The sequence below is a fragment of the Amblyomma maculatum genome, unplaced genomic scaffold, assembly GCF_055883805.1.
Source record: "Amblyomma maculatum isolate TAMU_Amacu unplaced genomic scaffold, ASM5588380v1 scaffold_19, whole genome shotgun sequence".
In the NCBI taxonomy this organism is placed as follows: Eukaryota; Metazoa; Arthropoda; class Arachnida; order Ixodida; family Ixodidae; genus Amblyomma; species Amblyomma maculatum.
The window spans coordinates 10093645-10107652 of record NW_028146744.1 but is presented as its reverse complement, the minus strand read 5'-3'; the positions used below and the strand labels follow the sequence as shown (position 1 = coordinate 10107652).

Below are 14008 nucleotides of genomic sequence, written 5' to 3'. Positions count from 1 at the left end.
ACCTCGGACCAGGTGCCCGACAGGTGCTGGCGAGCCGGCCTTGAACGCCAGGCCCAGGACGATGAACTCCGCCGCCAGCGACGCCCAGGAGCGTCCGACCCGTTCGCTTGCCGGAACAAACTCACGCGCACTGGCACGCCCCGCACGCGGCCACACTTCACTTCCTTTCGAGCCACCCGCACACTCGCCACAATCACCATCATCATAACCTCCCCCCGTTTCAAGACAGTTTCTTGCAACTGTTCTGGCGCCGGGGAGGGGGAAAACGTGGCGGGGAGAGAACAAACTACGACAATAATAAACCCAAATCAGAAGCACACAAAACTTCACAATGCAACACACGAGTTCGTTTTTTAAAATTTTTGTTCGGACACCAGAAACACACTCCCACACCTTTCACACGCTGCTCATGTAACATAGACACAGGACTTAAACACTAACACAAGAAATACAAGGCTGCAGAATGCAGGCTCAAGTTCACACACGGCTTACGTAGTCAGCGCCCACATTGTCAGTTTCCTTGACGTACTCTTTCGCACTTCATATGGAAGCAAGTTCCCATAGTTTGCGACACCTAAGCATCAATGGTAGTCCTTGCGTGGCACAAACTTAATAGCGGGATACAGTCACTGTAGTCACATTTCTTGCGACAGATGGGATGTGTGTTTGACATGTTTCCTTCTACAGCGGCGACAGCCACGGTGGGGAACTGGTACGCAGTTTCTCATATTTTTTCAGCATGTTGATGTGGAATTGTTCCTTTGCACCTCCCAAGTCAGTGAGGTAGTTAACCTCGTTTCTCACGCCCACAACTTCAAATGGACCTCGCCATTACATGAATAGTTTGTTTGAATAGGCCAGCAGGAAGATGAGCACTTTCTCTCCAGGCTGTAGCTTCCCCGGCCGACTCTTGCGGTCGTAGTATGTCTTGTTTTGTGCGAGCCCTTTCTAGGTGGTGGTGGTGTTTTGATGCCAAAAGGCATATATCGAAAGTGGTACAGTCCAGAAATACTGGAAAAATCCGTTTTTTTTTTTTTCTGCTTCCAGCAACCATAGTGACCTTCCAATGACGTACCCTTCGTAAAATTGAACTTGGAGAAAACGTTTTCTGTCCTGCAAGGACGAAGACGGCATCAATGCGCGGAATGAACCCACAGTCAGACTTCAGGACGTTATTGAACTCCCGGAAGTTACTGTACAATCGTATGCGTTGTCTGACATCTTAACAATCACAATTGGCGCATGGTAGAGAGATTTCGACTTCTCGATAATTCTAAGACGCAACATCCTCCGTTATTTCACAAGCTGCTTTTTTCTGGCAGTGAGTACGATGCCACTGTTTTATGGCATGTGGCTTCATTTCCGTCCTTGGCTTAAACCGAATGTGCTTGCGGAAATGAGCTTTGCACGTCGAGGTTCTTCGCGCACTTCTGCACTTTCTCGCACAGCTTGCTTCTCGTAGGGGGTGTTCTTTCCGGCCACCAACATTCTTCTTGAGATGAACCATCACTGATTTTACGGCTTTGGGAACATGGAAGATCTGCGGCCAGTCTTTCGCCTCCGCCTGTTCTCCAGATAGTCTAGAAACATCAGAATATGTACTTTTCTTGGTATGCCTCGGTCGCCCACCTTTCCGGCGGCGATCCTCACCAGGCGTGTGAGTCGCTGCAGCTGTATCTAAAGTAAGATAGCCATCTCGACGTTCCGGAGAATTTCCAGTGCTGCTCAACAGTCCATTTGCGAGCTTTTCACGCTCAACATTTCGTAGCAGCCTTATATAACCTAGGCCAGCCACAGTCTTGACTCTTAAACTCTCGTTATGCATTTTCTCATCTTCACGCATGCTCACATTTCTGCTCACAACGACTTTATTCTCAACCTTCTCATGGATGCATAGTCCTTCCCTGTGATCCTTTATCAAGGTGCTTACGTTTTCAGTATTACTGTGACAGTCAGTAAGGCACCTTTCCATGCAGACATATGTCCTTATGGAGCTCTTAACCTCGTTAAGAACAGAGGTGAACATATTAGGACGGTGTCCAACTGTATCTATGTCAAAACAGAGCACATGTAGCGCTGAAGGCTTCGTAAGGTCTTTCACAGCTTTGTACTCATGCTCTAGATGTGATCTTACACTACTAGCAGGTGCTGCGGCCTGTAATGCCCCATGTGCTTCATTAAACAGTAGGGTCACTTTGTCAGGGCTGCTCTGATCCAACCCAGTAGCTCTATCTATGTAACGTCCAACACCATGAAACGAGGCGTTTTTCTCCTCCGCTGTCACGCGTTTTCGAAGCTCTAATAGTGTTTTTTCGGTCGCCTTCAACCACTGTTCTCTTTCACGGAGTTCTGTAACCTCATGCAAATGCTTGGGTTCGGCATTAGGCGTAAGCCGCCCATCCATTCGCGTTTCTGCCCAGTCCGCTTCTAATTCCTCTTTGTCAATGCTAAGCTGTTCTTCGTACCAGCCGAGGAATTCTTTAAGCGTCATACCTAGCTGCTCGCTCATCAGCACCAACGCCTCGAGCTCCATCTTTGCTCAAACGTCGCGATGCGTGTGAACCCGTCCTCGACTCTCTGCCCTCTCTCTGAATGATTAGTTCCTTGAATCTACTAATTTCTAGGATCCTGGCAGGCTCGCCAAATTGTGATGTTATATATGGGCCCAGGTCCGTTCAGGAGCTCTGGGCAGGTAGCAGAGCAGGTTCACAGACACACGGACGCTTTTCTTTTCTTGACCAATTAACGTAACTGGCACAGACATGCATACAGCCTAGCTTATCCCAATAGGATATGTCCCAACACAAAACCGTCCTACTTCTGGTTTGGGACTTCCAGTCGCCCGAGGACTCGGTAGCGCGGCAGGCCACGCTCCGGCATCTGTATCCGGCGTCTGCTTCACAGTCCGGGGTACTGCGGTGTACCGCGGGGTACCGCGTCACGCCCGGGTACTGCAAAGTGCGGCACCAGTGCGGCAGCACAAGTGCGGCGGCCAGGCACGCTGGAGCGGTTGAGCTGTCTCCGCAAGCTGTTCGCCGGATGGCGAAGCGCTGGGCAGTACCAGACCTCGGACCAGGTGCCCGACAGGTGCTGGCGAGCCGGCCTTGAACGCCAGGCCCAGGAAGATGAACTCCGCCGCCAGCGACGCCCAGGAGCGTCCGACCCGTTCGCTTGCCGGAACAAACTCACGCGCACTGGCACGCCCCGCACGCGGCCACACTTCACTTCCTTTCGAGCCACCCGCACACTCGCCACAATCACCATCATCACAGATACGATGAATCCGGGAACAAGGTGGCGTATGGCCGCCCCATCTTCGTAGCCTGGGGACGCCAGTCCTGACGAGGCACCCGGAGACACACAAGCCAGGGAGGGAATCAGCAGGCTGCTCATTAGACAGACGACCATCTGCATTGCAAAGGGAAAGCGGTTAGCAAACTGCGCCGTGGCACAGTCACCGAGCCACAAAGCTGCATCGACAATGGCTCTTCTTTTATAGATGATGGGATAGCTGCTCTTGATGGCGATGCGTCTTTCCAGGGTGGCTCGAGAACAGGCAGCTCACGTTGCAGCGATCGGATTGACGGAAATGGTGAAACGATGAATCCGGGAACAAAGTGGCGTATGGCCGCCCCATCTTCGTAGCCTGGGGACGCCAGTCCTGACGAGGCACCCGAAGACATACAAGCCAGGGAGGGAATCAGCAGGCTGCTCATTAGACAGACGACCATCTGCATTGCAAAGGGAAAGCGGTTAGCAAACTGCGCCGTGGCACAGTCACCGAGCCACAAAGCTGCGTCGACAATGGCTCTTCTTTTATAGATGACGGGATAGCTGCTCTTGATGGCGATGCGTCTTCCCAGGGTGGCTCGAGAACAGGCAGCTCACGTTGCAGCGATAGGATTGACGGAAATGGTGAAACGATGAATCCGGGAACAAGGTGGCGTATGGCCGTCCCATCTTCGTAGCCTGGGGACGCCAGTCCTGACGGGGCACCCGAAGACACACAAGACAGGGAGGGAATCAGCAGGCTGCTCATTAGACAGACGACCATCTGCATTGCAAAGGGAAAGCGGTTAGCAAACTGCGCCGTGGCACAGTCACTGAGCCGCAAAGCTGCATCGACAATGGCTTTTCTTTTATAGATGATGGGATAGCTGCTCTTGATGGCGATGCGTCTTTCCAGGGTGGCTCGAGAACAGGCAGCTCACGTTGCAGTGATAAGATTGACAGAAATGGCGATACGATGAATCCGGGAACAAGGTGGCGTATGGCCGCCCCATCTTCGTAGCCTGGGGACGCCAGTCCTGACGAGGCACCCGAAGACACACAAGCCAGGGAGGGAATCAGCAGGCTGCTCATTAGACAGACGACCATCTGCATTGCAAAGGGAAAGCGGTTAGCAAACTGCGCCGTGGCACAGTCACCGAGCCACAAAGCTGCATCGACAATGGCTCTTCTTTTATAGATGATGGGATAGCTGCTCTTGATGGCGATGCGTCTTTCCAGGGTTGGGTCGAGAATAGGTAGCTCATGTTCCAGCGATAGGATTGATGGAAATGGTGAAACGATGAATCCGGGTGGTGTATGGCCGCCCCATCTTCGTAGCCTGGGGACGCCAGTCCTGACGAGGCACCCGAAGACACACAAGCCAGGGAGGGAATCAGCAGGCTGCTCATTAGACGACCATCTGCATTGCAAAGGGAAAGCGGTTAGCAAACTGCGCCGTGGCAGTCACCGAACCCACCTTGATCCTCTTGACATAGGATTGTTGCGGCGCATGCATAACAGCCACTGCAGTCACAGGCAGATAACCGTTCTTCCATACGGTATAGAATAAAATGGCTTTCCACTTTTAGAGTGATTACTGCAGTTTAGAGCTGAACAACCAGTCACGCTGAAAAGACACTGACTGCAACGAAACTAATACGCACGTGAGCAGTAGCGAACGTAAAGAGCGGTTGGATAGTGGATACGCTTCGAACTTGGCCGGCTGTCAATCCAGTTCGCTGCAGCGCTACCCTACTGCAGCGGCGGCGGAGGAAATTACAAAAAGTGATCCTTGGTTCAACTTCTCTACACTGCGTGGTTGCTGGATACCACATGATGGCGTCCTACCAATGAAGGCGCAAGCAGCATTTTGAAATCAGACGTACAACTCTGTTACCTTTGGTAGCATATACAGTAACTCTAGCTCGTAGTCCCTGACCCCCTGCGTGCCACCGTTCTTCAGCAGCTTTACGACGAGCCCACTGCGGGTCAACTTAGATATCTCGTACGTACGACAGCGTCTACCGGCGCTTCTTTTGGCCAGGCCTCTACCGCTCTGTTCGTCGTTACGTGGCTTCTTGTGACAGGTGTCAGCGACGAAAGAAGCCCTCTGTTGTGCCTGCTGGATCCCTACAGCCGATCGACATCCCAATAGACCCATTTTCCCGAGTTGGTCTTTTCCTCTCTCTGCTTTGGGGAATAAATGGATTGCGGTGGCTACGGACTATACTATGCCCTATGCTGTTACACGAGCGATACCCGCCAGCTGTGCAACCGACGCGACAGTGTTTCTCCTCCACGACGTTATCCTGCTCCATGACAGCTGCTCACTGACCGTGGTCGCTGCTTTTTTGCTCGAGTAGGTGAAGAAATTTTCAAATACTGCTTCATTAAGCACTATCTCACCACCGCTTACCATCCACAAATGAACGGCCTCACTGAACGCCTCAATCGCACTCACGAACATGCTGTCAATGTATGTATTGGCTGATCACCGTGACTGAGATATTACCTTACCGTTTGCAACCTTTGCGTATAATTCATCCAGTCACGATACGGTGGGCTACTCTCCCTTCTATCTTCTGTTTGTCCATGACCCTTCTCTTCCATTTGACAGCGTACTGCCTCTCACCGCTAATGCAAGTTCCTTTGTTCGTGATGCCATATCCCGAGCTGACGCCACAAATGTTATTGCTCGCTGCCGACTGGCTTCCTCCCAAAACTCTCAAAAATGCCGCCATGATTCTCGTCATCGGGATGTCCACTACTCTTCGGACTCGCATGTCTTGCTCTGGACTCCCGGTCCTAGAACTGGGCTCTGTGAGAAGCTCTCACCGTGTTACATAGGCCCCTACAGTGTTTTACCGCCTGTCACTTCTGTGACATACGAGGTCACCCCTGTGCACCCACACAGACAGTTCGATATGCCCCATACAGATATTGTTCATGTCGCGTGCACGAAGCCGTACCACTCGAGCTGTAGTTCCTCGACGTAGTATGCACCGGGACTGTGCTTTCCATGCCGGGGTAATGTTATGTATATGCCACTGAAGAGGAGACGGACTACAGAGTGATAGACGACGAAGCTGAAGAAACGGTTGGTGCTTGCCTGAACACCTACGTCTCTCATCACCTGTTGTGGTTTCCCCCTGTTGTGGTACTAGCCTTCTGCCACGTATCAATATCTAAAAAGCCTATTTTTAAATAAGAAAAATTCAACCCTCTCTTCTGTCTCGTAAGAGTGAGAAGGGGGACTGCCCTTCTCCACTTGCAAACCGTGACAGGAGTGCTGTGGTCAACGAGCGCACAAAGCAGAGAAATGAGCCAAACCAATGAAACAAGCAACATTCATTTATTTGACACTCCAGAAAAAAAAAATGTTTATTGCTGCAAAAGCAGAAGTGTTGTGAAGGCACTGCCACACTCAAAGAAACTCTCCAAACTCATAGTCTTCCTCAACTACAGGCTCAGGCTCCACTGCCCCTTCAAAAAGCTTGTTATAGCACTTCGAACTGGCATTGCTGAAGTGGTCATACGGGTTCCCAGTGGACGAGTCGATGGCGACCATACAGATCCAACAGAAGTGTTTGCCACACCGCCGACACGTCATCTTGTTACAGCCATCCAGCTTCTGCACAGGTGGAGTTGAGATGGAGTTAAGAATGGCAACAGCGGCCAGCAGCATGTAGCAGTACTGCTTACTGACAAATACCTCTTTCTCGGGGAGTACAGTCATATTTGGGCCATGCTTGCTTGTTTGTTTCTATTTAACCATTTTCTGCATGTCTGTCAGTGACAGTTTTCAACATGGTAAAAGCTTTTAGCTAGACAGTTGCCTCATCAAGACATCAATGGCACGTTACGCCCAACGGATTATTTCTTGTAGTATTTTTGCCTAGAGATAAGTAGAACCAGCTCCTCCCCATGTAAGTTGAGTGACCTGCAAGTGGAGCAAGTCAACCCTTCATGAAGTCTACTTGTGATATCCACTGTTCAAACTCGGACACAGTGGATGAAGTGTAACATTGTAAGGGAATTAAGCATCCTTAAGAAACACAGAATTCAGCGAATACCAGAAATTAATATCTTCAATGAGAAAGCCCTGGCTTTCATTTTGGGCAATATTATACACGCTTTTTTTATTCAATTGTCCCTGTGAGCGAGCACGTGGCAGAGACTACAGAAGAACAGCGGTTGCAAGTGAACAGTGCCATGCAATACTGTGTGCCTCGCTACGCATGAATAACGGGGATCGGTACTGTTAGCAGTTGTACACAAAGGCAGAATGTAGCAGTCCTGAGGCATTCAAAGCATGCTGCGTCAGTGCGCTACTTAGGAATCATCTCCAGCGTTGGCTGTGATGAACGCATCAGGATGGTGAGACATGCATCAAGTCTGACATAAGTGGCTACAGAAATTGCTATTTGTTTCATCAGATCCCATGTACATTACAATGTACTATTACTGCAACATTTTAAGAAGAAAAAACGTGCCATACTTTTGTGGCTTAAGTGCCACAAGAAGTGCCAGTCATGCTTGCACACAATGTCATTTTGAAAAACTATTCAGCGGCAGTGGCACTCTGAGCAGCCCCCAAGTTGGCTGCTTTCTCTGAATCAGCTTCCTGAAGCTTGCAGCAACCAAAAACTCAATATCTCATGTTTCACCCCGAGGTTATTGCAATTTCTGCTGAAATATGCATTCTCTCATGCATGTTTATTTAACAAATGCCTGTCATGCAGTGTCTTGCAGCCTTCAGAAGGCACAGAGGTCCACTGCAAGAAAATGCTTACAACGTCACAGGGGAAACCTGTTGGACCTGTTGCAGGAATACATTTTGTACATGTTAACGAAAGCTCCCATGAGACATCAGAAATAGACATCAGTTTGCATTTTTAATGAAACTTTCACCTAGGTATATGTATGCAGAGTGTTTCAGTGAAGGCGAACCAGAATACTGAAACAGGATTGCTGGTAGGTCAAGTCAAGGTGGCTTCTGCAGTGCTCTAGTAGCAGTATTGACAGACATCAGAAAACAGGAGAGTTGTGCTGACTAGTAAGCCAGTTATAATACTTTTAATTTAATTTTTTTCTAACTCTAGCCAATTAGTTGCCAAGTTGCAATGAAAAATTGCTAGCCAGCTCAGCAATGCAGCTATCCTGGGTGCCGTGGTGGCAAACGTTTTTTTGCTGCCGTGCACCTTTTTCAAAAAGCAAGTCATTGGCAGGCCACAAAGCGATGTCAATCACTACATATCACTACATCTGTAAAGTTTCTTTTTACTGTGAGGCTGGAGCAGTGTGCACTAGGTCCAGTGGCAGTTGTTTTACACAGTGACATGCAGTGATTGATACCCCTTTGCAGAGCTCTGTTCAAAAAGCACACACGGCAGATGAAATTCATTGAGCTACAGTGCAGGGAAAGTTGCATTTCGCAATTTTAAAAACTGCTTTGGCTATTACTAATGTCTGCCTACAAATGGGGTTATGTTCACTCACATGAGTAATAGCTAAGTAAACTATTCACATTTATTTGTCCACCTTAATAGTTAGCACGGGTCACCTACTTTCCTTTGTATGACACTACTAATTTTGTAATGCCAATGAAACCATCTCAGTATCTCAAAAAGAGTAAAATTTTGGTTAACCTTCATTGAGACAACCAGTGTACACTTTATTTTAACCACTAATACTTTAAAAAAGGTGTTTTTGAAATGTGAAGATGACGTCTGTGGCACAATAGTACTAGTGTTGGCAAACATCAGAAAATGGGAATAGTGCTACAAACCTGGTAAACTAATTTGACAAATACCTGTTTGCCTATTACAGTTTGGCATCTAGTTGCAATCGGGTATTTGTAGGCAGCCATTAGTATTAGTTTAAAAGGGTGAATTACTAAATCAGTTAGTTGATTTGTTTACTGGCAAGAGGAGCCAGTGCAAAACAAGACGCTGGACTAGGTGCAGGCACGTGTATGCATATTCGGCACAATTATGGTTGCTTGAGTTCATGCTCATCCACATAGGAAACATTTTATTGTGCTAGCAAACATGCAAGAGTTTGTGACAAAGCCATGTAGATTACAAAGTTAGGAATACCCATATCAGTTTTTATTATTTTGAAACCACCATTATCTTCGGCACTTGGAGTGAGCAAATTTTCACTGTCGCATGCCAAGACGCACATTCGAAAAGCCCACCTTGTAAGCACCATTCACAAAGCCGTCAATCAGTGATGCTAGTGTGACATGGTCTTTTTTGTCCCACATGGGCTGGAGCCACAAGCAGTGGCAAGGACTGCACAACAGGAAAGGAAGAGAGGTGATGCACCACTTTGCACCATTGATTGATAGCACTAAGGTCAGCAGTGCAGGTTTTTTGGAACAAATTGTTTGCCCTAAGTAAGGAAAAATCTGTTCAGCTACAGCGCCGAAGGTGATCACAGTTTCAAAGTTCTAAAAACTGATGCTATCACTAATGGCTGTTAACAAATCACTAATAACAACTAGATACTTAACTGATACTTACTGATCAGAAATTATTTACCCACCTTACTAGTTAACATTATTGCTGTTTCCTACTAGCATATTTAGTAAATTGGGGCCGGGCTTCATTGAAACACTTGCTGTAGTATATACATAAACATACACAAACGCATATGGGTGCATTCAGACAAAGACAGCAAGCAGAGTCCCTTGACCATTTTTCATTTCCAATGATAATTATGGGCAAATTTGTTCACACATATGTGTGAACCTTAGTTCTCCAAGATTCACTGTACTTTTCCCTGAAAACTATGGGACATCACAAGAGGTGGAAAACACCATTGACATTACATAAAGGTGCAAGTCAGTGTGGATGCCCTGCAGCATACACACTAATATTTTGCTGCACATCAGTGTTTAAAGGGACACTGCAGCACTTTTTGCAGAAATCGAGATTTTAATGGCTTATTACAGTTTCTCACGCAGCGAACTCGACTATCTAATTAAATTTAGGAAGAAACAAGTGCCCATTGTCTTTTTTTTTAAAGTTAAAATATGCGACCGGCAGTGCCGGCACCTCGAGACACGCCGCGGACAGCGCCGCCACCTGCGATTGGTCCAGCTGTTGCAATGTCGTCGTGAGGACCCGAGACGCTGCCGATGTGCATCCTGCACTGCGTGGCATGCAGATTGCAGCTGCCATAGCTCTTTGCGACGTTATAAAAGCTGTTGTGGCAAGCTAAAGTGACTATCTGGGTCTTGTATGTATACACACCAGATACGGCCGCAAACGACGCAGCATCGACGAAGCGAAGGCCAGCCATTAGCGTCTACTGGCATCGAAATGTGGCTCTGGCATGTAGAACGGCATTTTGCAAAGCTGCATATGTTTTTATTAGCCGAAATTAGATGCATGTGTGGGAGCGTTTCAACGGCGAAGCGCTTCTAACATTACCTTTCCGACTCTGAGGCGGATTCAGGCGTCCCAAACGCTCTACCTAGTAGAGAAGTGATGAAACCCATTGGGTGTTTGCTTGTTGCCTGGCTAGCTGAGTGCGAACCAAGTACTCGGTGTATTCTTGATTGCGGTGTAGAGTGTTTTTGATTCTCTCGAGACATGGTGAGACTGACGATTCGGAACTGCATGTTCCAGCCACATATTTTGAGCATCGCATCGCTTCCCGAAATGTTTACATACAAATAAGATTCAGTTACCAGCAAAATAGTGTCGTCGCTGCTGCGCTTGCCGGTATTGAAGCTTGGTCACACTTTTTTCCTTGAAGGTTTGTGCTACAGCTCCGTGTTCAGCGAAAATTACGCCCAAGGTAGCAGAGCACCACCGAAGAGCCGGCGCTAGTAAATTTGCCAGCGAAGCCAAACTCGACATGTTAAAATGATTCCAGAGCACAAAATAGTGCGCGTAGGCATCCAGAACATTAGGTGCAAGTCGTGAGAGCAGGCAGCAAGCTCTAATGGTCAAGAATAATTGCAAATGTTAGAACGGCAGCAATGGCCTGTATGCTTCGAAACATTAAGTCTCCTTATAAATGCGATTATGACATAACAGGCAAAATTGTTTAAGAGCATTCTCATCTTCGGAGTGGCCGAGTGGTTAGCGTAGAGAGCTACGGAGTAAGAGGTACAGAGTTCGAAGCGCGCTAGTGCTGCAGTTTATTTTACCGCTAGTTTTTTTTAAGCTTTTTTTAATGTAGTTGAACTGCTTCATTACTTTGCAGCTTTTACTTTTTATCTGAGGCATTTTTTTTCTCCGGGCGACCAGTGCCACCAGTGTGGCGCGTGCCAGTATGCCGCGCCCCAGTACGCACAGTCTCCAGCGTCATACAGGGCCCATAATCAGGTATGGCACTGGGGCGCTGGGATCCAGCGAAACTGGTTTTCGCAATAGGGATGTGGCAGTGGAATATGCTATTTTAGCTTTCATATGTGCGTTAATCCACAGCAGTATATTCGCAATATTGCTTTGTATGGTTATGCTCGAGTAGTAACTATATACTGGAAGCTTGACGCAACAGATAGTAGAGGCTCGCAGCCGTTGGTGGAAACCCTCTTCTGAAAGGAAACTGCCCAAATTCGCTCGTGGTCAATAAAAAAAAAAAAATTTGGGTTCATGCCCGCTGCTTGTCTGCGATATTTTCGCATAGGACATTATATTCTTTCACAATAAGTGTTTATATATTACTAAAAAATAGCTCTGCCAGGTGCATTGCAGCTGCTCTCAGAATACTGAATTCAGCAATTATTGCAGTTTCCATTGCCCAGTAATATGGTCGGCGTAAACTTGTCGCTTTTCACAGAAGCGACCCACTGCGCTCGGAGCTTTTTGTCTAGCAAGAACTTGTGGAAACTGACATCGTCGCAGCCGAAGGTGCTCTTACACCAGAAGGCACAGCAGTACCGCATGTTGGGATGGGTGTTAAACTCAAGCAACACGTTGAACTTCTGCAACCTCGAAACACGAGCAACAACACAGGCTAAAAATGCACTCGGGCTGCTGGGAGCGCCTGGCCAATCCTCACGGTGACGTCACGCACGCCGGCGCGGGTGAAGTTTCTCTCTTCACTCTCCTGTCTTGCGCTGTCGTGGGCCGCAGGAAGTTTGAACGATGCGCTTTCAATCGGCGATTGCTCTGGTGTTTGCGCAATAATCGTAAAAAACTTCCCAGACCTGACCAACCATGAGTCAACTTCAGTAAAGTGAAAGGTGAGCAAGTTTGAAAACCACTGCAGCTTCCTTTTAATCATTAAATCTAGGCAACATTTAACTTTCAGAAACACTACAAAACACTCTTCTTGCTGCTAAACTTTGTGGAGGAAAAAGCTGCTAACTTTCTCAATATTCTCAATTTTTCTCAATACTCTTTATTTCAGAAAAAGTGGGTAGTTCTAAGCCAGCAATTCTTTGCAGCACTTCAAAGCCAGCAGAAAATTAAAAACTTTGCAAATGGACATCTTCGAACTGAATATAAGACCCATCATGTTAATTGTTAATAAAATTTCCCTGACAATTCTCAGTACTTAACAAGGGAGTGACTTCCCTCTTCTACACTTGCCATCCTAGGAATCCAGTCTGTCACCCTTAAGGACCGTTGGTTATCTTGTTCTATGGCCACTACCCGTCCTAAGTATGCATCTTCCCTAGCCACTTCCAGTGCCTCACTACCTGTTGCAAACTGCTATTCCCTTTTGAGGCTGTTAAACATTACGTTAGCCTTCTGCATATTAATTTTCAGGCCTAAGAGTGTAATTGCTCCTTTTTGTCCTGCAATCCATTCAACATGCTCGTTGCACCTACACTTTTTCGTTCCATAGCTTCCTGCATGGTCCTCAGTTTAGTAAAACACTTTTCTTAGCCTCCACATTTCTGCACCATAGGTGAGTACCAGTAAAATACAGCTGTTATATACCTTCTTGAGGGGCATGGCAAGCTGCCATTCATGAGCTGATAGTAAACACCAAATGTGCTCCAACCCAATCTGACTGTTTTATTATTTCCACTACAACATTTGCATCTATGGCCACTACCTGTCCTGAGTATACATCTTCCCTAGCCACTTCCAGTGCCTCACTACCTGTTGCAAACTGGTGTTCCCTTTTGAGGCTGTTAAACATTACGTTAGCCTTTTGCATATTAATTTTCAGGCCTACCATTTTGCTTTGCTTGGCTGCATCATTAATCACCCTGCAATTTATCATTTGAGCCAGCAGAGGGGGATGAACAATGACCTTTTTGCAGCACGTAGCTTCTGGAGCAAAGCTTGCGATTTTATCCCAAAAAAAGTGTAGCAACGAAACAGATGTTGAGCTTCTAAGAGTAAGAGTTGCACAGATTTAATAGGCAAATACTAGAGGTGTGGGAATTTTGAAATTTTCTAATATGAATTGAATAAAAATACTAGAAAAAAAAGGACTTTGAATATCGAAAACTTGCAAGTGAAAAAAAAAAGGAAAAATTAAAAATAGCAAACACTGTTCATCTCGTTTATTTAAAAATTCACATAATGTTTGAAAATAAAATTGAACTATAATTGCACAGAAGCATAACCCTGCTATTCCGAAGTTTTTTTTCTATGGGATGAATCTGTATAAAACTGAATGAAACTTTCATACTGCTGAATACAGTAAACTCGCATTACTTCAGCATTCAAGAGACCAGAAAAACAAAGTCCGAATGAACCGAAAGTTTGAATTATCGAATGCGCCTAAAGCAATTGCCAAAACCCATTTGACATAGATG

General features: G+C 46.9%; 1 protein-coding gene across 4 annotated transcripts in view; it reads right to left on the bottom strand.

The window, feature by feature from the left end:
• Positions 1-6638: 6638 nt before the first annotated feature.
• The window catches only part of LOC146171662 (E3 ubiquitin-protein ligase RNF14-like), a 147646-nt gene continuing 140276 nt past the window's right edge, over positions 6639-14008 (bottom strand). For 3 of the 4 annotated variants that reach the window (XM_084586387.1, XM_084586386.1, XM_084586389.1), the window contains one exon: positions 6639-6901. In XM_084586387.1, coding sequence (XP_084442513.1) covers positions 6695-6901 — 207 coding nt within the window. In that variant the 3' untranslated portion in view covers positions 6639-6694. Of the gene's footprint in view, positions 6902-9469; positions 9567-14008 lie in introns of all 4 variants that reach the window. The other variant, XM_084586388.1, reaches the window with a different exon arrangement.